The 21,284-nt window shown below is 45.0% G+C and overlaps 1 protein-coding gene and 1 long non-coding RNA gene across 3 annotated transcripts in view; one reads left to right on the top strand and one right to left on the bottom strand.

Annotated features, from left to right (window-relative positions):
* Positions 1 to 936: 936 nt before the first annotated feature.
* On the top strand, positions 937 to 9,464 carry LOC148115026 (uncharacterized). Its single transcript, XR_015732037.1, has 2 exons — positions 937 to 1,064; positions 9,005 to 9,464. It is a non-coding gene; the product is annotated as an uncharacterized LOC148115026 (long non-coding RNA).
* The window catches only part of SLC14A1 (solute carrier family 14 member 1 (Kidd blood group)), a 49,106-nt gene continuing 35,803 nt past the window's right edge, over positions 7,982 to 21,284 (bottom strand). For both annotated transcript variants that reach the window (XM_034403873.3, XM_034403871.3), the window contains 4 exons: positions 19,157 to 19,304; positions 15,530 to 15,664; positions 11,583 to 11,632; positions 7,982 to 9,338 (listed from right to left, as the gene is read on the bottom strand). In XM_034403873.3, coding sequence (XP_034259764.2) covers positions 9,156 to 9,338; positions 11,583 to 11,632; positions 15,530 to 15,664; positions 19,157 to 19,304 — 516 coding nt within the window. In that variant the 3' untranslated portion in view covers positions 7,982 to 9,155. The remainder of the gene's footprint in view (positions 9,339 to 11,582; positions 11,633 to 15,529; positions 15,665 to 19,156; positions 19,305 to 21,284) is intronic.

The raw sequence follows: 21,284 nt of genomic DNA, 5'->3' as shown, positions 1-21,284 counted from the left end.
GGTCACTATGGATCTTGCAACAGTAACCTGAAAGCCCCCAGACCTTGTTTCTCTGCAGAGAATCAAGAGTTCGGTTTGGTGTGATGACCCGGTACAAGGCACGAAGGTCACACACAGCCAACTGAGAGTTCAAACTCCCCTTTAATGCTCCAAATTCCCCCCCCCAAATGCTCCCACGTTCTTGGCAAGTCCCAGAGCAAAGCGTGCATACACACATGGCAGCCTCTGACTACGCGCAGTCCAGCAAAACAAAAGAACAGGGAAATGAGTCCACGAAACAAGGAACAAACAATGAGTCCACAAAGTTAGGAACAAGGTACTGAGTCCATGAAGTCAGGAAAAAGGCACCGAGTCCACAAGTAAGGAAGAAGCAAGCAGTCCTGCAAACTCCAAATGTTTGAACTGGCACACCAATTCAGCATTTGTTCCCGACAAATGCCCTTCCCCACAGCGTCTCCTTAAATTTCAGTCCCCAGGTGGGCCTTGTGAAGAGGAGTGGGGCTCTCTCCTCCCAAGTCGTCGGCTCGGCCTGCGCTGTTCCCGACTTCTCTCTACCCTCCATACTCGGGGATCAGGAGGGGACGGTCCTTGTTCATCACCTGAGCTCTGTCGCTCCTCATGTCCACTGCTTGCCCTTTCTCAGTCATCCTGCCCCCGTGCCTCCCTGCTAACAAGCTGTCCCAATCCTGAGAGGCCCTGGGATGCCTCGGCCTGCTCCTCCCCATATTCCTCGAAGCCAACGAAGCCACCCCCTCAATCTCCGTTGGCTCCAGCCAAGGCTCGTCCTCCTCTGCAGTTTCAGACTGGGCATGACAGTTGGGTTTTTAAACTTTAATTAATGGGTTGCTTTCTTCTAGGCTTGACATACAAATTATGAAGGCTTGTTCTGGACAGGTTTCTCCATCGTGATCTCCTGCTTCTTCTTCTCCTTCTTCCAGTTGATGCCTCAGAGGACAGAATGGCTGAGATGTTCCAGAATACAGGACAATCCCCGATGAGGTTTCAATTATAAGAGGACCAGTTTGGTCTAGTGATTAAGGCACCAGGCTAGAAACCAGGAGACTGTGAGTTCTAGTCCTGCCATAGGCGTGAATGCTGGTTGGGTGACTTTGGGCCAATCACTAGGAGACTGTGAGTTGTAGTAGCACCTTAGGCAAAAAAAACCAGCTGGGTGTCTTTGAGCCAATCACCAGGAAACAGTGAGTTCTTGTATAGCCTTAGGCACGAAGTCTGGCTGGGCAACTTCGGGCCAATCACAGTGGCTGTGATCGTTGCCTAACATTTAGATGATTATTGATCCAAAAACAGGGTAAAATAGTTGTTGTTTTAATTACTATCTTTATTTCCAAGACCCACGAATACTCTGAGATGAGTGACTGGCTGCAGAGAGTATGTGTAGAGAGTTTTCAAGCTCACCAAAATTTTGTTATAGAAATCTCAGCAGACTTCAGAACAGCAAAATAACAGATTTGGAAGGGACCTTGGAGGTCTTCTAGTCGTACTCCCTGCTGAAGCAGGAAACCTTATACCATTTCAGACAAATGGTTGACCAATCTCTTCTATAAAGCCTGCAGTATTATAACGTTCACAACTTCTGGAGGCAAGTCGTTCCACTGATTAATTGGTTTCACTGTCATGAAATTTCTCCTTATTTCCAGATTGGATCTCTCTTTGATAAATTCCCACCTGTTACTTCTTGTCCTGCCTTCAGGTTCTTTGGAGAATAGCTGGACTCCCTTTTCTTTGTGGCAGCACTTTAGATATTGGAAGACTGCTATCATGTCTCCCCTAGTCCTTCTTTTCGTTAAACCAGATTCCTCTGTTAATGCAGTTAATCCTGCTAATGCTCCATAGCAAATGGTTGCAGACTGAGGACCAAATAGCATCAATTTGGTTTCAAAGAATCATAGAATGTAAGGTTTGGAAGGGATCTTGGCAGTGGTGGGATTCAAATAATTTAACAACTCTGCCCTAATGATTTCTTCCAACAACCAGTTCACCAAACTGCTCAGAAAGTTAACAACCGGTTCTTCCGAAGTGGTGCGAACCGGCTGAATCCCACCACTGGATCTTGGCGGATCATGTAGTCCAGGGATGTCCAATCTTGGCAACTTTAAGACTTGAGGACTTCAACTCCTAGAATTCTCCAGGCCGGCGGGAAAATTCTGGGAATTGAAGTTCACAAATCTTAAAAGTTGCTGAAGTTGGACATCCGTGATCTAGCCTAATTCCTTGTCCAGTGAAATAATTCACTGCTCCACTCCAGCATCTTCTGTAGGTTGCTTTGTGTCAATAAAAGACACATGCAATAAAAGCTACAGTAGACAGTGTACAATAGCAATAAATCAAGAAATTCTAGACTGGTCTCTAAAGCAAACATTTAATGTCAGATTGCTATCTGTCTTGTGAAGTTCCGTTTAGACAGCAGGAAGTAAAATACTGACTTTGGAGTTAGAATATTCAAGAGAATAAAAAAAAATGCAATTTAACACAGCTGGCAACTAGGAGAAGTATGTGTGTGTGTTTAGGGGAGTATAAGAAATCTGATTTTGAAAATAAATAGCCCTATAACTCATTTATTTGGGCGTGGAACATGAAACTTCATTAGTGCTGTTGTAAAATTCCATACGTTCACACTTCTTGTTCCCTTCGTTACGGTCTGCCTGGAATCCTTATCACCAAAATTTTAAAAATTAAACGTATTCATAACTGAATACAGGTGATCCTTGTCCTATAATTGAGTCCAAAATTTATGTTGCTAAGCGAACAGTTGTTAAGTGAGTTTTGCCCCATTTTACGACCTTTCTTGGCCCAGTTGTTAAGAGAATCTATGCAGTTGTTCAGTTAGTAACACAACTGTTCAGTGAATCTGGCTTCCCCGTTGAGTTTGCTCGGCGGAAGTTCACAAAAGGGGATCACATGACACTAGGAAACCACAACTGTCATTAAATCGACTCAGTTGTTAACCTCCTGAATTTTAATCACGTGATCGTGGGAATGCTGCAATGGTCGTAAGTGTGAAAAACAGCCATAAGTTCCTTTTACTGTGCCATTATCACTTTGAATGGCCACCAAATGAACTTTGTAAGTTGAAGACTACCTGTATTATGTAGTCTAAACCAGTGGTGGGTTGCCCCTGGTTCAGACCGGTTCGCAAGAACTGGTAGTAAAACCGGCTGGAGGCCCTGCCCACTGCCCCGGATGTCGTCATCAGCGATCTGCACATGCGTGATCCCATTGCGAACCGGTAGTAAAGGTAAGTAGAACCCACCCCTGGTTTAAACCCCGTCAAGGGTTTTCAAAGTAGATGTAACTATGTAATTATACATAGGTACATGTATGACCTAACACCAGTGCTAACACGGGCTGTCACATGAAGTGATGTATCCTCCTTGGACAGAGCTCTTTAAACAAAGGCTGGATTGTTGGAGATGCTTTAATGATCCTTCACTGAATAGGGTTTGGACGAGACGATCTCAAATCTCTGATTCTATAATATCATGGAATGATTCCTATGATATTAGAGTGTTGGAAGAAATCAAGGGTGAAATGCTACCGGTTTGCACCGGTTTGAGCGAACTGGTAGTAAAAAAAGCTACTAGTTCAGCTGAACCGGTATTTCCAACGATCAGCTGTGCCACGCGATTTATATTCGCTAGAAAGCAAGAAATCCTGCTTTCTAGTGAATCTAAATCGTGCAGCACAGCTGTTTCCCCCCCAGCTGTTCTAGTTACCTTCTTAAGCCTCTTTTTTCCATGCGCAGTATGCATTTGGCGTGCACTGTGCATGCGTGTGCGCAGAATGTGTTTGGTGCACACCACGCATGCACGGGAAGCGAACCAGTGTCAAACTGCAGAGGATTTCACCACTGGAAAAAATATCCATCTGGTTTAGTTCCAAGCCGGGAGAAAGACACTGGAAACATGGAGGCTGATTGGAATGATGGTTTAATGATGAAGCAGAACCACATGGGTTCGAAGACCTGGACAGCTGACGAGATGGAGTTGAAAGTGCAGGGTTATTTTATACCTTATTGTGGGCTTTGCACTTGAGCTTCCTGTTCCTGTGCAAGAACGTGTATTCTATTGGCTGTTGTAGGATTCATAGCTGGCTCTGTAGGTTGCCTGAGCTAAGTTTGGTTGGAGTTTGGAGGGTGATGCAATGATCCTTAGGAGACTGTGTAATGTAGTGAGCTCTGCTGCTAAATGGTAGTGGGTTAATCCTATTATGTCCTGAGGGGTCATGTCTTAATCCCATCATCCTGGAGCTGGAGCAGAGGTGGGTTTCACATAATTTTAACACCGGTTCGCCGCACACAGAAACTAAGCTAAGATGCATGCACATGGCTTAGAAAATGTAGCTCCAGGGCAGTGGTTGGTTCCTCCCGGTTCGGTCCGGTTCGGCCCAGCCGGTAGCGGTGATGATATGAGATCACCGAATCGGTTCTCTCCCCCCCGCCCTCCCACCCCCCCACCCACGTTATTCTTACCTTTTATTTGGTCCCGCCCCCAATCTCTTGCTGCCTCCTGAGTCCCAGCTGATGACTAGAGGGAAAAAAACTGTTTAAACTCTTGCCTCGGGGCTTCCAAGGGCCGTCCTACAGCTGATCAGTGTTAAAAGCAAACAAATGAGTCGGGTCGTAAGTGCGAGGACTGGTCGTAAGTGCGAGGACCTTCCAGAAATGACTCTGACCAGCTAGCCACGCCCACCTAGTCACATGGCCTCCAAGCCACACCCACAAAATAAGTCACACCCACAGAACCGGTAGTAAAAAAATTTAGAACCCACCCCTGCTCCAGGGCGCGTGGGCGGCAATCCGCAGGTCGCCCCTACCGGTTTGCCTGAACCAGTCCGAACCGGCTGAATACCACTACTGAGTCTGAGGTATTTTGTCTTGTAGATAGGCTAGCCCAGTCCTTCTTAATGGGCACCAAATATCTGCTGGGGGCAGGGAGTTGGGGCTCTGAGTTTCTGTCTCCCTTAAGATTTTTTATTTCTCTTTTAGGGGATATATTTTATCCTGCCTTTTAAAATATTTCTCAAAATATTTCATTCTTCTAGGAGAGTGGTAGCTTCCCACCAGAGTGTAATAGAAACCCATTATTAATCCTTAAAGTAGCTTTAAGATTTCTTCTTTCAGGGGTGAAATGAATGCTATCCGTGAATAAAGTCAGCTAACATTCACCCTTCTTCTCTCTCAAAACATAAAGCCCAAACCAAGATATTTATGTGTTTTGGGGGCTTAGACGTAACCCCCTAAATCTTTACTTGTGATTTTCAAAGGATTTTCTCCAGCCTATTTTATCTCTTGAAAAGCCTAACTATATCCAGTTCAGACAGCTTTGTGCCGAGAGGCTATTGTCCTTCCTGGTCACATCCAAGAGTGACCACACAACAAAAAGAATATCACTTTATAACAGTGGTGGGTTTCAAAATTTTTTACTACTGGTTCTGTGGGTGTGGCTTAGTGGGCATGGCAGGGGAAGGATACTGTAAAATCTCCATTCCCACCCCACTCCAGGGGAAGGATACTATAAAATCCCCATTCCCTCCCAACTCCAGGGGAAGGTTACTGCAAAATCCCCATTTCCTTCCGTTCAGCTGGGACTCGGGAGGCGAAGAATAGATCAGGGCAGGGCCAGTCAGAGGTGGTATTTACCGGTTCTCCGAACTACTCAAAATTTCCGCTACCGGTTCTCCGGAACTGGTCAGAACCTGCTGAAACCCACCTCTACTCTTCAGTAACAGAGTTGTCAACACCTGGAATGCACTACCTGACTCTGTGGTTTCTTCTGCAAATCCCAAAACTTTAACCTTAGACTGTGTACTGTAGACTTCACCCCGTTCCTAAGAGGTCTGTAAGGGGCGTGCATAAGCGCACCAGCATGGCTACCATCCCTGTCCTAATGTTTTCTTTTATTCTTATCCTTTTCATGTATTTATAATTATGTTTACACTTGTATCTGTCATAAAATACATCTTTGATGAAATAAAATAAATAAAAAGAATGCCTTGGTAAGACCACACTAGGACTAGGAATCACCTGAATAGTGCAAATGGGGGTGGAACCTTCTAGGAACTGCTCAAAGGACCATGTTGTAAACAGGAGATGGGATGGTGGCGTATCCCTCCCCCTTTTTTGAGGGAGGGCTGTTCAGTCTTAATGTAGATGGCCTCTTTGACCCTTCTTTCAAACCAGTGATCCTCTCTGTCCAGAATGTGAAGATGATTGAATGTGGACTCAACCCTGACCTCCATAACTGAGAATCTCCATGGACATTCCTTGGCCACACTTGGAATATTGCATTCAGTTTTGGTTGCCACAATATAAAAAAGATGTGGAGACTCTAGGAAGAGTGCAGAGAAGAGCAACCAAGATGATTAGAGGACTGGAGGCTAAAACATATGAAGAACGGTTGCAGGAACTGGATATGTCTAGTTTGATGAAGAGAAGGACTAGGGATAGACTAGGACTAGATAGAAGTCTTCCAATATCTCAGGGGCTGCCACAAAGAAGAGGGAGTCAAACTATTCTTCAAAGCACCTGACGGTAGAACAAGAAGCAATGGGGGAAAACTAATCAAGGAGAGAAGCAACTTAGAACTAAGGAGAAATTTCCTGACAGTGAGAACAATCAACCAGTGGAACAGCTTGCCACCAGAAATTATTAAAAACTGGAGATTTTTTAAGGAAGAGAATGGACAGCCATTTGTCTAGAACAGGGGTGTCAAACTCAAGGGCCACAGGCCGGATCTGACCCACGATGTGGTCGGATCTGGCCTGTGCGGCCATCTTGGAAACGGTAAGGGGTCGGCCCATGTTACTTCAGCCAGGCCCACCCAATCCCGGTGTGTGCTCATGCACATAGGAGGAGGCGGCTGGCGGGTTATTAAGTGAATCACATGGTTGTTAAACAAATGCAACTTCCACCCCTGACTTTGCTTATTGGAAGCCGGCTGGGAAGTTCACAAATAGGGATCACATGATACTGCAACCATTGTAAATATATGTCCGTTGCGAAGCACCTGAATTTTGATCAGGTGATTTTTTTCCAGTTCCATTGTAAATTTCAACGGTCACTAAACGAATAATGGTAAGTCGAGGATTCTCAGGTGCGAAAAATCAGGTCAACACATGAAGATCTAATTAAACTGATTGATTGCTACTCATGCCTAAGCACAGGAACTACTAATGGTGGAAACCTAGTTAGAGTTAGATAAGGGCTAATGATACTCAGTTCTTAGTTCACTTGTGGCTATGTAGGGATTCTAGGCTGATTCCTCTTTTAACTCCGCCCCCAGGTTCTGTCACTCCTTTTCCTACAAGGATTACTGTCTGCTTTAGAAACGAATTGATCTATCTTTCAGCTACATGTAACAGTTTTGACTTTGCTTCTGTCTGATATATACATTCATTTTTTAAAAAAAGCTGTTTAATACCAGTGGTGAAATGTAAAATTTGTTACTACCAGTTCTGTGGGCGTGGCTTGGTGGTGGTGGGGTAATATGACTGAGTGGGCGTGGCCAACTTTTTTTTTTAAACCATTTTTTCTACAACCTCTTCTGCTGAAGAGGTTGTAAAAAAATGCTTTTAAAAGCCTCTGATGATTCCAGCTGACTTGCCTGATCGGCAGAGGCTTTTTTTCCTTTTAAAAACATTTTTTCTACAATCTCTTCGGCCGAGGAGGTTGTAGAAAAAATGCTTTTAAAAATAATTTAAAAAAGCCTCTGATGATTGTGCGGCTCAGCTAGGCATGGGGGATGGGCAGGGGTTTTTGCTACTGGTTTTCTGAACCACACACTGCCATCGCTACCAGATCGGGTGATCCGGTCCGAACCGGGAACATTTCACCCCTGGTTTAATACCATTCAGAGCCTAAAACTAGGGAGCAACGATTAAGGCAGAATTGGTGGTGTTTGGTTAGCATACAGTCTCTAGAAGGATGAAGGACAAGCAGTCCATTAAAAAAAAGAAAGAAAACTTTTTTTAGTTCATGCATTTTGGTATAGTTTATTTGACTTTCAAAAAAATATAAAAACCTAAAACAGATTCATTACACTTGTAGTAAGGCAGGAAATGACAATGTATAATGTCGATTGAGTTTATTTACAATATATATACATGTTGGGTGAGTTTATTTACAGGACATATATGGACTTTTTTGGCTCCTTATCTCATAGAATGACTCCAATGAGTTGTAGATCATGAAGTTGGACCTCCAAAGCAGTGGTGGGATTTAGCCAGTTCTGTCCGGATCAACTCTCTGTGTTGTTAGGTATTGTGTAACAATTTGTTTCCTGAATCTATCTATATATAAATGGCTGTGTGTGTGTATGTTCCAGCATAACTCTGGAACTCCTCGAGCAATTTCAACAAAACTTGGTACACAGATGACTTACTCTCTGGAAAAAAATACTGTGGGGGTAAGACATCCCTAACTCCCCCTGGATGTGTGTTCTGTTAAGATACAGCCTGTTGTGCCTTAAAATGGTGTCTACTGTACTGCCTTAAAATGGCTTCTACTGTGCAGCACAGTGGAAGTGCCATGGTAACAGCTTCACAGTACTCCACAAGGGGACTCCCTCTGGTAAGGTGGAAAATTCTAATATAGAATTGGGATAAATAAATACCTGGGCAACACCGGGTTATCAGCTAATATTTATATAAAGAGAATATTATGTGTCTAATCACACTTGGCAAATAAAGTATTCACTCATTCATTAAAGTATTCATAACTTGCAGGTAACAGCTAAGTTTGTAAATAATAATAATAATAATTTATCTTCTTTACAAATAATCCTTGACTTACGACGATATTTGGCACCAGAATTTCCATTGCTAAGCAAGACAGTTCTTAAATGAGTCATGTCTGATTTTATGGCTTTAAAAAAAAAAAAGGCTGAGGAATTCTGGGAGTTGAAGACCACAAGTCTTAAAGTTGCCAAATTTGGACACCTCTGGTCTAAACTGAATTGTCCCACATATATTTTATGTTCCTTTCCAGATGAATACATTCACTTCTGACTGAAGAACATCTCAAAAGTTGAACTTGACTGATCCAAGTGAAGGCATCCACAAACGAGAAGAACAAACTGTCCCACCGAAAACTACATTTTTCTTCTGTTCTTCCTTGGGAAGTCTCTCTAGTTGCTTGCTTACACTTTGTCGCAAATGGATTCCGAGCACGGTTTCTTTCTCTCCATATAGTACGCCCGGTTGGCTTCTGGATAGGTGACTTTGGAAAGGGGTAGCTTGAAGATGGCCTTGTTGGTGGTGGTTAAGAGCAAGAAGGTGAGTGAGGATAAGCAGAAAGGCCAGGTCCCTACTGGCATCCCAAACTGGAAAAGAATAAAAAAACAGCAACATATCAGAAATGTCCTCCCCCACCTTGTTTTTACACCTGTAGTAAGCTTAGAAAGTGCTACACACTTTTTGGAATTAAACAAGAGCAATAATGGAAGATATCTACTGTGTTGACAATGGCCCTGTTGGTGGTGGTTAAGAGCAGGAAGGTGAGTGAGGATAAGCAGTGAGGATAATTCCCCCACCTTGTTTTTACACCTGTAGTAAGCTTAGAAAGTGCTACACACTTTTTGGAATTAAACAAGAGCAATAATGGAAGATATCTACTGTGTTGACAATGGCCCTGTTGGTGGTGGTTAAGAGCAGGAAGGTGAGTGAGGATAAGCAGTGAGGATAATTCCCCCACCTTGTTTTTACACCTGTAGTAAGCTTAGAAAGTGCTACACACTTTTTGGAATTAAACAAGAGCAATAATGGAAGATATCTACTGTGTTGACAATGGCCTTGTTGGTGGTGATTAAGAGCAGGAAGGTGAGTGAGGATAAGCAGTGAGGATAATTCCCCCACCTTGTTTTTACACCTGTAGTAAGCTTAGAAAGTGCTACACACTTTTTGGAATTAAACAAGAGCAATAATGGAAGATATCTACTGTGTTGACAATGGCCTTGTTGGTGGTGGTTAAGAGCAGGAAGGTGAGTGAGGATAAGCAGTGAGGATAATTCCCCCACCTTGTTTTTACACCTGTAGTAAGCTTAGAAAGTGCTACACACTTTTTGGAATTAAACAAGAGCAATAATGGAAGATATCTACTGCGCTGACAATGGTATCAAGTGGACTATGATTTAGAACAGAGGTGGGGAACTACGGCCTCTTTATGACTTGTGGACATCAACCCCCAGAATTTCCGAGTCAGCCATTCTGGGAGTTGAAGTCCACAGGTCATAAAAGGGCCATAGTTTCCCCACCCCTGATTTAGAACATCAACATCTATGGAGAAACGTGGCTCTGTTGTCTTACTTTGGGACTCACTCAAAACATTCATAACTGAGTAACAGAGTTGGAAGGGACCTTGGAGGTCTTCTAGTCCAACCCCCTGCTCAGGCAGGAAAGATTATACTATTTCAGACCAATGGTTGTGCAATCTCCTCTTAAGAACCTCCAATGTTGGAGCACCCACAACTTCTGAAGGTAACTGATTAATTGTTCTCACTGTCAGGAAGTTTCTCCTTCATTCCAAGTTGCTTTTCTCCTTGATTAGTTTCCATCCATTGCTTCTTGTCCTGCCTTCAGGTGCTTTGGAGAATAGGTTGACCCCCTCTTCTTTGTGGTAGCCCCTCAGACATTGGAAGGCTGCTATCATGTCTCCCCTAGTCCTTCTTTTCATTAAACTAGACTAGAGGTCAGCAACCAGCTGCTCTGGAGCCGCATGTGGCTCTTTCATCCCTCTGCTGCAGCTCCCTGTCGCTCAAAATTGGCATCACAACCACCAATGTGCGACACCCGCCAGCCACGATTTATTGAGCTTTTCAATCCCCGGTAGGCCAACCATGGGTAAATCCAAGAAAAGAAAAGTTTCAGAAGAAAACAGAACGTTTAATTCAACTACATATGCTAGTTTGGTGGCCGCTCAAGAAATAGTCAGGCCCGGGAAGGGTTTTGTGGCTCCCGGTGTTTTCTTTTTTGTGGGAAGGATGTCCAAATGGCTCTTTGAGTGTTTAAGGTTGCCGACCCCTGAACTAAATTATTTTAAATTATTGGGTATTTTAAATTTGTCTCAGCCAAATTATTTAATTCGTTTTTATTCTATTTTAAATTTTTGTATTTATGTGTTTTATTCTGTGGCTGTTCACCGCCCTGAGTCCTTCGGGAGTAGGGCGGTATATAAATCCAATAAAACAAACAAACAAACAAACAAACTAGACATACCCAGTTCCAGCAACTGTTCTTCATATGTTTTAGCCTCCAGTCCCCTAATTATTTTTGTTGCTCTTCTCTGCACTCTTTCTAGAGTATGAACTGAATTGAATTTTGTGGGAAGAGGATGCTGTATTACAGATAATTCTCAACATATGACCGCAATTTTGCTTGCAGTCGTTAAGCCGGTTACCATGTGTCCTAACGGTTATGCCTTGCAGGTGGAGTGTTGTGGGGTTAAAATAAAACAGACCCCCCCCTCATATAAGCGGCCTGTAATTCCCCCCCTCCCAAAGTGAGCAAAGAATCAATGATGATAAATAGATATAAATGCAATCTTTGTTCCTCAATTGTCAGCAACGTACCACGGAAAAGATGCGGCCCATCGCTTCTCCCGCGTAGGTGGTAAAAAAAGCTGCAAAAAGAAATATAAATACATAATGTTGTTATTTGCTGTCAGAGACTCTGAAATAATAAGGGGTTAAGGGCTAGGTGGTGAAATAGGACTCCGATCTATTACTTTGGGCCAATCCCTCCCTCTTGGCCCGACCCACTTCACAAGGTTGTTGTTCTGGGGGAAAAAGAGAAGGAGGAAGGTGTGTTGGAGATGTTTGCTGCCTTGAGTTATTTGTAAAAATAATAAAATATCATTGAATATTGCCGCTCTTCTGAATTACGAATGATCTATCAGTTATAGTTTCTGGGGGCTTTTAAAAACCAACCAAAAAAAAAAAAATACAGTATATACTGTTTTCTATTTAGCTAAATTCTCAGCTTCAGAATAAATCTCCTGGAACAATACAGAGTCTACAATAGAATTTTGATGGACTGTATGAGATATAACAATAAAAAAGCTAGGGATACAAATAAATAAATAGATAAAGCTATTTTGGGAGGATTCCCTACAAAACATTGAACCAAAGACCTATAGTGGACTGGTGGGTTGGAACCATATGCTGAGCTACAATACATAAATACAATAAATATAATATAATAAATCAAAGTAGTCATTTGTTAAAGCCCAGCCATTAAGTTCTTCTATTTCCTGAACTTTTCTCCTTCACTTCATCGTTCCAAAGATGCTTTTTTTTTTAAAGAGGCAACTGGACTTTCTGGTTTTTCTTTGAAGATGTTTCGCTTCTCATCCAAGAAGCTTCTTCAGCTCTGACTGGATGGTGGGGGAATGGAAGGATTTATATTCCTTGAAGAGAGCTGGTCATTTGCATCCCTTTTGAGGATTGTTGAAGGACTTGGAGGTTTATCTGTGTCCTCAGGGTCACCTGAGTTGTGCTCCTGGTTCTTGTAGTTGTGCAATTTTTTCCTCTGGAAATCCGTTCATACTTCCACACCATTCAAATTGTGTAGCTAAAAGTTTGTGGAGATTTTCAGTCATCCAGGTCACGGTTTTCCCAAAGGTGTTTTTTCAGGCGGCAACTGGACTTTCTGTTTTTTCTTTGAAGACATTTCGCTTCTCATCCAAGAAGCTTCTTCAGCTCAGAAAGTTATGTGCTGATTCCGGAGCCTCCAGAATCTGATGTCAGCGAGGCAGAGGAACAGGGGGAGCCTGTTCCTAGTGCGTGCATGCGCAGAGCTGCCAGAAGGCAAGAACAGTTAAGAAAAAAGGGGCGACTCAGGAGTAAGGCTTGGAGATGATTGGCCCATCCCATAAGACATAAAGGAGGAGCAAAGGCACGTGAGCCTTTGCAGGAAGCAACTTTGTTCGTGCTGGTCGGTTTAAATTCTGAAGCTCCGTTTTTGACTCTGTGCTCGGTGTGGTCTTGCAAAGCTAATTGCCAATTAGGTCTTTGGCAGGGCTTCAAGGGAGATAAAGGTGGGTGCTTATCAGCCTTATCCCGAAGGACTCTTTACAACTATTTGGGACTCATCTGTGAATGAACATAATTCACAGCTGTTGCAATAAAACAGTTTTTTGGGACTACTCGTGTGTTTTACTGACTCAGGAAGCCTAGGTCCCATAAGACATAAAGGAGGAGCAAAGGCACGTGAGCCTTTGCAGGAAGCAACTTTGTTCGTGCTGATCGGTTTAAATTCTGAAGCTCCGTTTTTGACTCTGTGCTGTGTGGTTTTGCAAAGCTAATTGCCAATTAGGTCTTTGGCAGGGCGTCAAGGGAGATAAAGGTGGGTGTTTATCAGCCTTATCCCGAAGGACTGTGGCAGACTTCTGTCGGACTCTTTACAAACTATTTGTGACTCATCACGGCCTGGGAATGAACAGAATTCACAGCCGTTGAAATAAAAAGAGAGTTTTTGGGACTAATTGTGTGTTTTTACTGTCTCAGGAAGCCTAAGTCAGAACAACTTCTTCCCATCTTGCATTGCTTCTTTGAGTTGTTCTCTGCTCTGGCTGGGGTCAGCTTGGATGGTGATTCCAGCCGCCGTATTCTCTGGCAGCCTGGTTTCCTTTTTTTTCCGCTGACTCTTCCAAACACACTTGCTTTCTCCAGTGGCAAAGTTCATATAACACTCAGCTAAAAGTCAGGTTCACTGATTTGAGGTTTAGTCATTATTGTGACCTTCCATGGGTGAAGCGGCCCATCACAGAACAAGGTCTGTTGGTTGCACCATGACGTGGAGGTAAACAAAGTAACTCTATTTGTTCACCTGGCTTTAAAACAAGTTGTGTGAACTCGGACAAATCCTTTGATCCTAAATGTCTATGGAGATTCTCAGTCATCCAAGTCATGGTTGTCCCAGAGGTGCTTTTTCAAGAGGTAACTGGATTTTTTTTTGAAGACATTTCGCTTCTCATCCAAGAAGCTTCTTCAGCTCTGACTGACTTCTTCAGCAAATGGCCATCTGTCTGCAAGGAGAATAAACCCTTCCATTCCCCACCATCCGGTCAGAGCTGAAGAAGCTTCTTGGATGAGAAGTGAAACGTCTTCCAAGAAAAACACAAAAGTCCAGTTGCCTCTTGAAAAAAGCACCTTTGGGACTTTGATCCTACAAGTATTCCTTGAGTTATGACCCGAATGATGCCTGCGATATTATGACCCTTTTTGTGCTGATTGTTAAGTGACTCGCTGCCGCCATTAGGAGAAAGCTGCAGTCATTAAGCAGACCAATGCTGCGAAGCATCTTAAAATGGGGTTGTGCGACCGTCCTGATTTCGTGACCATTTTTTGCGATGGTTGTTGAGCGAATCCTATGGCAGCTAAGTGAATCAGTGGTTGTTCAACGAAAACTGCGGCCATTAAGCAAATCAATGGTTCACTTGGTCCAGCAAAACCGCCGTAGAACAGGATCGTGTGACCGTCCTGATTTCATGACCTTTATTTGTGTTGGTTGTTAAGTGAATGTTAAACGAAAGGAGGGAGCCATCCCGTTCAAGGTATGAGATTCACTCCCATGAATCCTCAGGTTATGAATGGAATGGGCAGGCTCCATGACATTCGTAACTCGAGGACTACCTGTATGGTGGGTCCATCAGAGCTTAGTTGACCATACAGATCACTAAGCAATCGGTCGTATGTTGAGGACTATCTGTATTTTAGTGTTCTGCCTCAGCTACGGACCCCAAAGAACGCAGCACACACAAACTCTATACAAAGCTTATTTTACTCAAATAACTTAGTCTTTATCATTCAAAGGCTGTTTATAAACTGTCTTAACAGCCTACCAGAATTCTAAGATAAGGTAATCACAGTCTTACTAGAGTTGGCAGAAAGCCCAGAAACAATTTTGCAGACACGAAGGAGAGTGAACTAAAGTTGTTCCCTACAACTTGCTGCAATCGGCATTCCTCCTTAAATAGGCTAAGGGAGTGGCCAATTAGCCCCAAGCCCTACTCTCGAGGAGACCTCCTGAGGAACCACTCCTGCCTTTTGGCAGCTCTGCGCGCCCGTGCATCGAGCAGAGGCTCCTCCTCTTCATCCTCTTTACTTATAGGAGCTTCTGGAGGTTCTGAAGGCCCTGGCTGAATCCCCGCCTCTGGCACTACATCTTCTCCAGCCTCCTCACTGTCCGACTCGAGCGCCAGCTGCACAGGCTGCTGACGCAGCACCACACCAGCCTCCTTGTTGTCGGAATCGGCTACAGTCTTCACAGGCCGCTGACGGGCCACAACACTTAGTGATGTAAAGCAGGGGTCCCCAACGCCTGGTCCGTGGAACCAGTTGCTCGCGGCATGCCAGAAACCAGTCTCCGCAAACGAGCAAAGGCCTATCTGTGTCATGCAGGCGGCATGCGAAACAACGTCCCCTTCGGTCCGCGGAAAAACCTCTCTACAAGGAACTGGTCCCTGGTGCCAAAAGTGTTGGTGGGGGCCACTACCGTAAAGAGCCTGGTTACTTACCACAAGCTATTGCCAAGGCAAATGTCTCCCAGGTGAGGGCATAGAACATCCCTCCAATGGCAATACAGGAGAGGCAACTGTTGTAATTCCACAAACCGGCATAAATTTTGTTCAAAGGGGAAGCCAGGCTCAGGGCTACAAAGCAAAACAGACGAAAAACTTGGGTGAGCTTGAGTCCATAGAGAATATAGCTAGGGGTGGGTTTAAAATTTTTTAGCAAGGGGTTCTCAACCCGGTTGCTGGGTGGGCGTGGCCATGGTGGGTGTGGTCTAGTCGGCCTCCTGTACCATGGCAGGGGGGAGCCTTTTTGCCCTCCCCGGGCTTCGGAGGCTTTCCTCGAGCCTCTGGGAGGGCGAAAATGGCCTCCGCAGGCTCCGGAGGCCATCTGGAAGCCCGTTTCCAGCCTTCCCAAACTTCCGGTAGGCCCGTTTTTCGCCCTCTCTGAGCCTCCGCATGTGCCCTGCACTTACCTGCATCCAAAACGGGCTGCGTGGGGACTCCTGGGAGGGGAGGGGTGGGTGGGGCCAGCCAGGAGTGGGATTTGGGGGGTTGTCCGAACTGCACAGAATCTTAGCTAGAGGTTCTCCCGAACCCCTGCGAACCCCCAGCAGACCAGCCCTGAATATAGCCATCCAGAAGGTCTCCTGGTGTCCACCTCTCCCAATCAGTAGCTTTAACTCAAAATGAACATGATCCCATATAGATCTATGGACATCTATGGACATTCTCAATCGTCTAGGTCCTGGTTGTCCCATAGATACAGGAACTGGGTATGTCTAATCCAGGGGTGGGTTCTAAATTATTTTACTACCGGTTCTGTGGGCGTGGCTTATTGTGTGGGTGTGGCTTGGAGGTCATGTGACTAGGTGGGCATGGCTAGCTGGTCAGAGTCATTTCTGGAAGGTCCTCACACTTACGACCCGACTCATTTGTTTGCTTTTAACACTGATCAGCTGTAGGGCGGCCCTTTGAAGCCCCGCGGCAAGAGTTGAAACAGTTTTTTTCCCTCTAGTCATCAGCTGGGACTCAGGAGGCAGCAATAGATTGGGGGTGGGACCAAATAAAAGGTAAGAATAATGTGGGGTGGGTGGGAGGGTGGGGGGGGGAGAACCGGTTTGGTGACGTCATATCGTCACTGCTACTGGCTCGGCCGAACCGGACCGAACCGGAAGGAACCCACCACTGGTCTAATCTAGTGAAAAGGAGGACCAGGGAAGATATGATAGCAGTGTTTCAATATTTGAGGGGCTGCCATAAAGAAGAGGGGATCAACCTATTCTCCAAAGCACCAGAAGACAAGCCAGGAACCAATGGATGGAGACTAATCAAAGAAAGAAGCAACCTAGAACTAAGGCAGGGGTGAATTCTAATTTTTTTTTACTACCGGTTCTGTGGGCGTGGCTTATTTTGTGGGTGTGGCTTGGTGGGGGCATAATGTGACTGGGTAGGCGTGGCCAACTCTTTTTTTTTTTTTACTTTTAAAAGCATTTTTTCTACAACCGTCTGCTGCTAACGACGGCCTCCCATCGACCTGTGCGCTCCCACAGAGAGGGCCTCCTCGGGGTGCCATCAGCCAAAAAATGTAGGCTGGTGACCCCCAGGGGGAAGGCCTTCTCTGTGGCAGCTCCTACCCTCTGGAATCAGCTGCCCCCGGAGAGAAGGAGGATCCAAGACCTTGGTGCCTTCCGCCGTGCCCTTAAAACCCTCTTTTTTCAGCAAGCCGGGCTGGCTTAACACTTTTAAATGTTTTTAATTGGTTTGTCATTGTTTTTTAAATTACGGGGCCAATTACGGTTGGAGAAAAAAAATGCTTTTAAAAGCCTCTGATGATCAGGCAACTCAGCTGGGATCGCCAGAGGCTTTTAAAGGCATTTTCTTTCCTACAACCTCTTTGGCCGAAGAGGTTGTAGAAAAAATGCTTTTGAAAGCCTCTGACGATTCCAGCTGAGCTGCGCGATCATCAGAGGCTTTTTTTTTTTACTTTTAAAAGCATTTTTTCGGCCAAAGAGGTTGTAGAAAAAATGCTTTTAAAAATAATTTTTTAAAAAAGGTGGGCGGGATAAGCGAGCGGCAACCGGCCGGGGACCGGTTCAGGGGTGTGGCCAGCCAATGTTATTACCGGTTCTCCAAACTACTACAAATTTTTACTACAGTAGTGGGTGCTCCACTACAGGTACGGGCTTTGTGCCCTTTCCACATGCGCGTGCTATCCACGCTAATGCGCGGCTCCTCCCCAGTGTGCTGCAGATGCAACCGCACCATCTGTGCATGCGCACGTCTTTAGCACGCGTGCCCCATGCGCTGCATGCCTAATCGCACCATCTGCACATGCACATGGTCTTCATGTGTGTAATGCATGTGCACGAACACCATCTATGCATGCGCGTGCTGTGCACAACTACTCTCACACTCATGCGCAAACACGCACGCGTGCGCAGGAGAGCTCCAAAGACCAGCTGGGTCCCCTGAATTGCGCACATGTGCACCGGAGGCCCGAATACCAGCTGGGGTGCGCGCACATGCCAGAGGTGGGTTTTAGCAGGTTCTGACCAGTTCTGGCGAACCGGTAGTGGAAATTTTGAGTAGTTCGGAGAACCGGTAAATACCATCTTTGACTGGCCCCACCCCCATCTATTCTCTGCCTCCTGAGTCCCAGCTGATCAGGAGGAAATGGGGATTTTGCAGTAACCTTCCCCTAGAGTGGGGAGGGAATGGAGATTTTACAGTATCCTTCCCCTGCCACGCCCACCAAGCCACGCCCACCAAGCCATGACACGCCCACCAAGCCACGTCCACAGAACTGGTAGGAAAATATTTTGAAACCCACCACTGGCACATGAGCAGCTGTAGGTGGGTTGGGCGATAGATCGCGTGCCTGCTTGAGGAGACGGTGTAGCTAGAAGATCTCCAAGGTCCCTTCCAAGATCTATTCTGATTGAAGATCTTCTTGGGTTTTTTTTTTTTTTTTTGCCTTGAAAACGTTTCGCTTCTCATCCAAGAGAACTGAAGAAGCTTCTTGAATGAGAAGCGAAACATTTTCAAGGCAAAAAAAGTCCAGTTGTTTTGGGTTTTTTTTTTTTGGGAAAAACACTTTTAGGACATGAACCCATAGGGCAGAGATCTTCAAACTTTAGGGCAGCTTTAAGACTTGTGGACTTCAACTCCCAGAATTCTCCAGCCAGCTATGCTATGCTGGCTGGAGCTATGCTGGCTGGAGAATTCTGGGAGTTGAAGTCCACAAGTCTTAAAGCTGCCAAGTTTGAAGATCTCTGCCATAGGGTGATGCAGCTGCAAACAAAGCAAATGCAATCCTGATTCCACCCACAGAGATACAGCGTAGGCAGGAGAAATAGGACCTTAGTATTGGCCTTCCAATAGTGGGTGTAGGGTTTTCTGCCTAAGCAGGGGGTTGGACTAGAAGACCTCTAAGGTCCCTTCCAACTCTGTTATTCTATTCTGTTCTAACATGAAGCTTCTTGAGATATTGACGAGATGCTGGAATGGTGGACATCTTTTTCTCAGAACTTTCCATCCACATGAATTCTTGAGATATGGCCCAACACATTTGGGGGCCTTCCAAGTTGGAGAAAGTTGCTGGGCAGAATGATACAATGCCATCTGTCATACCTGCAGGTATTCCAACTGCTGAGCCAAGCACCGCATGACTGAAGATGAGAGGGGATGAAATGAAAACAGCCAGCATGACGATGCCACCAGTCCAAGGGTTATCGCAACCATAGACTTGTCCGACTCCTATTGGGATAGACCTCAGGAGCTGTGAAACAAGCATTCAAAGAAAAGCGTTGAAGGTTGTATTGAAAGGACTTCCGTTGCGATCTTCAGCAAGTGGTCAATATTATTATTATTATTATTATTGAAGTTTATTTTTTATTTTTATTGTATAAAATACAAAAAAAGAGAAAAGAAAATAGGAAATTGAGGGTAGGAAAGGGAAAAGGAGCCTGGATAGCTCTGCAGACTAAACACTGTTAATTTAACACCAGCTGTCTGCAATTAAAGTAAGTTCGAATCTCGCCAGGCTCAAGGTTGACTCAGCCTTCCATCCTTTCTAAGGTAGGTAAATTGAGGACCCAGTTTGTTGGGAGCAATAAGCTGACTTTGTATAAATATACAAAAGTATGAAGGCTATTGCTTAACGCACTGTAAGCCGCCCTGAGTCTCCGGAGAAGGGCTGCATATAAATCAAATTAAAAATAAAAATAAAAATAATAATAAAAAAAGGGGATATGAAATACAAGGGGGATGAGATAAAGAAAGAAAAGGGGGCATTGACTTCTAACCAGGAGTGGGCTTCAAAAATTTTAGCAAGGGGTTCTCTGCCTGGTTGCTGGGTGGGTGTGGCCATGGTGGGCGTGGCCTAGTCGGCTTCCTGCACCACGGCGGGGTGGTGGTGGTTTGCCCTCCCCGGGCTCCGGAGACTTTCCTTGAGCTTCCGGGAGGGTGAAAATGGTCTCCCCAGGCTCCAGAGGCCCTCAAACTTCTGATAGGCCCATTTTTCGCCCTCCCTGAGGCTCCACACACACCCTGCACTTACTTAAATCCAAAACGGGCCTCGTGGGGACTTCTGGGAGGGGCAAAGTGGGGTGGGAGGGACCAGCCAGGAGTGGGATTTGGGAGTTCTCTGAACAGCACAGAATCTTAGCTAGAGGTTCTCCCGAACCCTTGCGAACTCCCAGCAGCCCCACCCCTGCTTCCAACTCTTCCTAGCACAGTATAAGGTAAATACACTCTATCCTCAGCTTTTTTGCTTTTACATATTAATATATAACTAGCCATTTCTATAACACCAAATCTTTCTAATCAACAAAACCAAAACCAAAGTTTCATTTCCCCCCCCCCCACAAGCACAAATTCCAGAAGTGATATCCAAATACAAACATATTTTTCTCTTTAAATAAAGTATTCAATTTAACCATTCCTGCTTTATCTTCCTTGCTATGGAAATAGTGTGCATTTCGATTAGCACCTAGTAATCTTTGTGGACTGTCGCCATTTTTATTTACAAAATTTATCGTATTCTTTCAAATTTTGGGCCTTACTGAAAAGCAGAGCAATGAACCCAAATCTTGTCCCATATTCATCTTTGGAACACACCTGTCAGAAAAAGGCAGCAATGATTTCTCGTATTGATCAGGTTTCTTCAACATCTTAAGACATCTTCCGGATGTTTTAGACTAGAAGTCCCTTGCTATTAGGTAGCCTCAACTTACGACCAGAGGTGAAATCCAAAATTTTTCCCTACCGGTTCTGTGGGCGTGGCTTGGTGGGCATAGCAGGGGAAGGATACTGCAAAATTCCCATTCCCTCCCCACTGCAGGGGAAAGGACACTGCAAAATCCCCATTCCCTCCCCACTCCTGGGAGAAGGATACTGCAAAATCCCCATTCCCTCCCCAGTCCTGGGGGAAGGATACTGCAAAATCCCCATTCCCTCCCCACTGCAGGGGAAAGGATACTGCAAAATCCCCATTCCCTCCCCACTCCTGGGGGAAGGATACTGCAAAATCCCCATTCCCTCCCCCCTCCTGGGGGAAGGATATTGCAAAATCTCCATTCCCACCCCACTCTGGGGCCAGCCAGAGGTGGTATTTGCCGGTTCTCCGAACTACTCAAAATTTCCGCTACCGGTTCTTCAGAACCTGTCAGAACCTGCTGGATTTCACCCCTGCTTACGACCATAACTGAGGCCAAAATTTCTCTTGCTAAGCAAGAAAGTTGTTAAGTGAGTTTTGCGT

The sequence above is a fragment of the Pantherophis guttatus genome, chromosome 2 (genome assembly GCF_059756535.1).
Source record: "Pantherophis guttatus breed Tessera chromosome 2, ASM5975653v1, whole genome shotgun sequence".
NCBI lineage: Eukaryota > Metazoa > Chordata > Lepidosauria > Squamata > Colubridae > Pantherophis > Pantherophis guttatus.
This window is presented reverse-complemented; position numbering and strand designations above follow the sequence as displayed.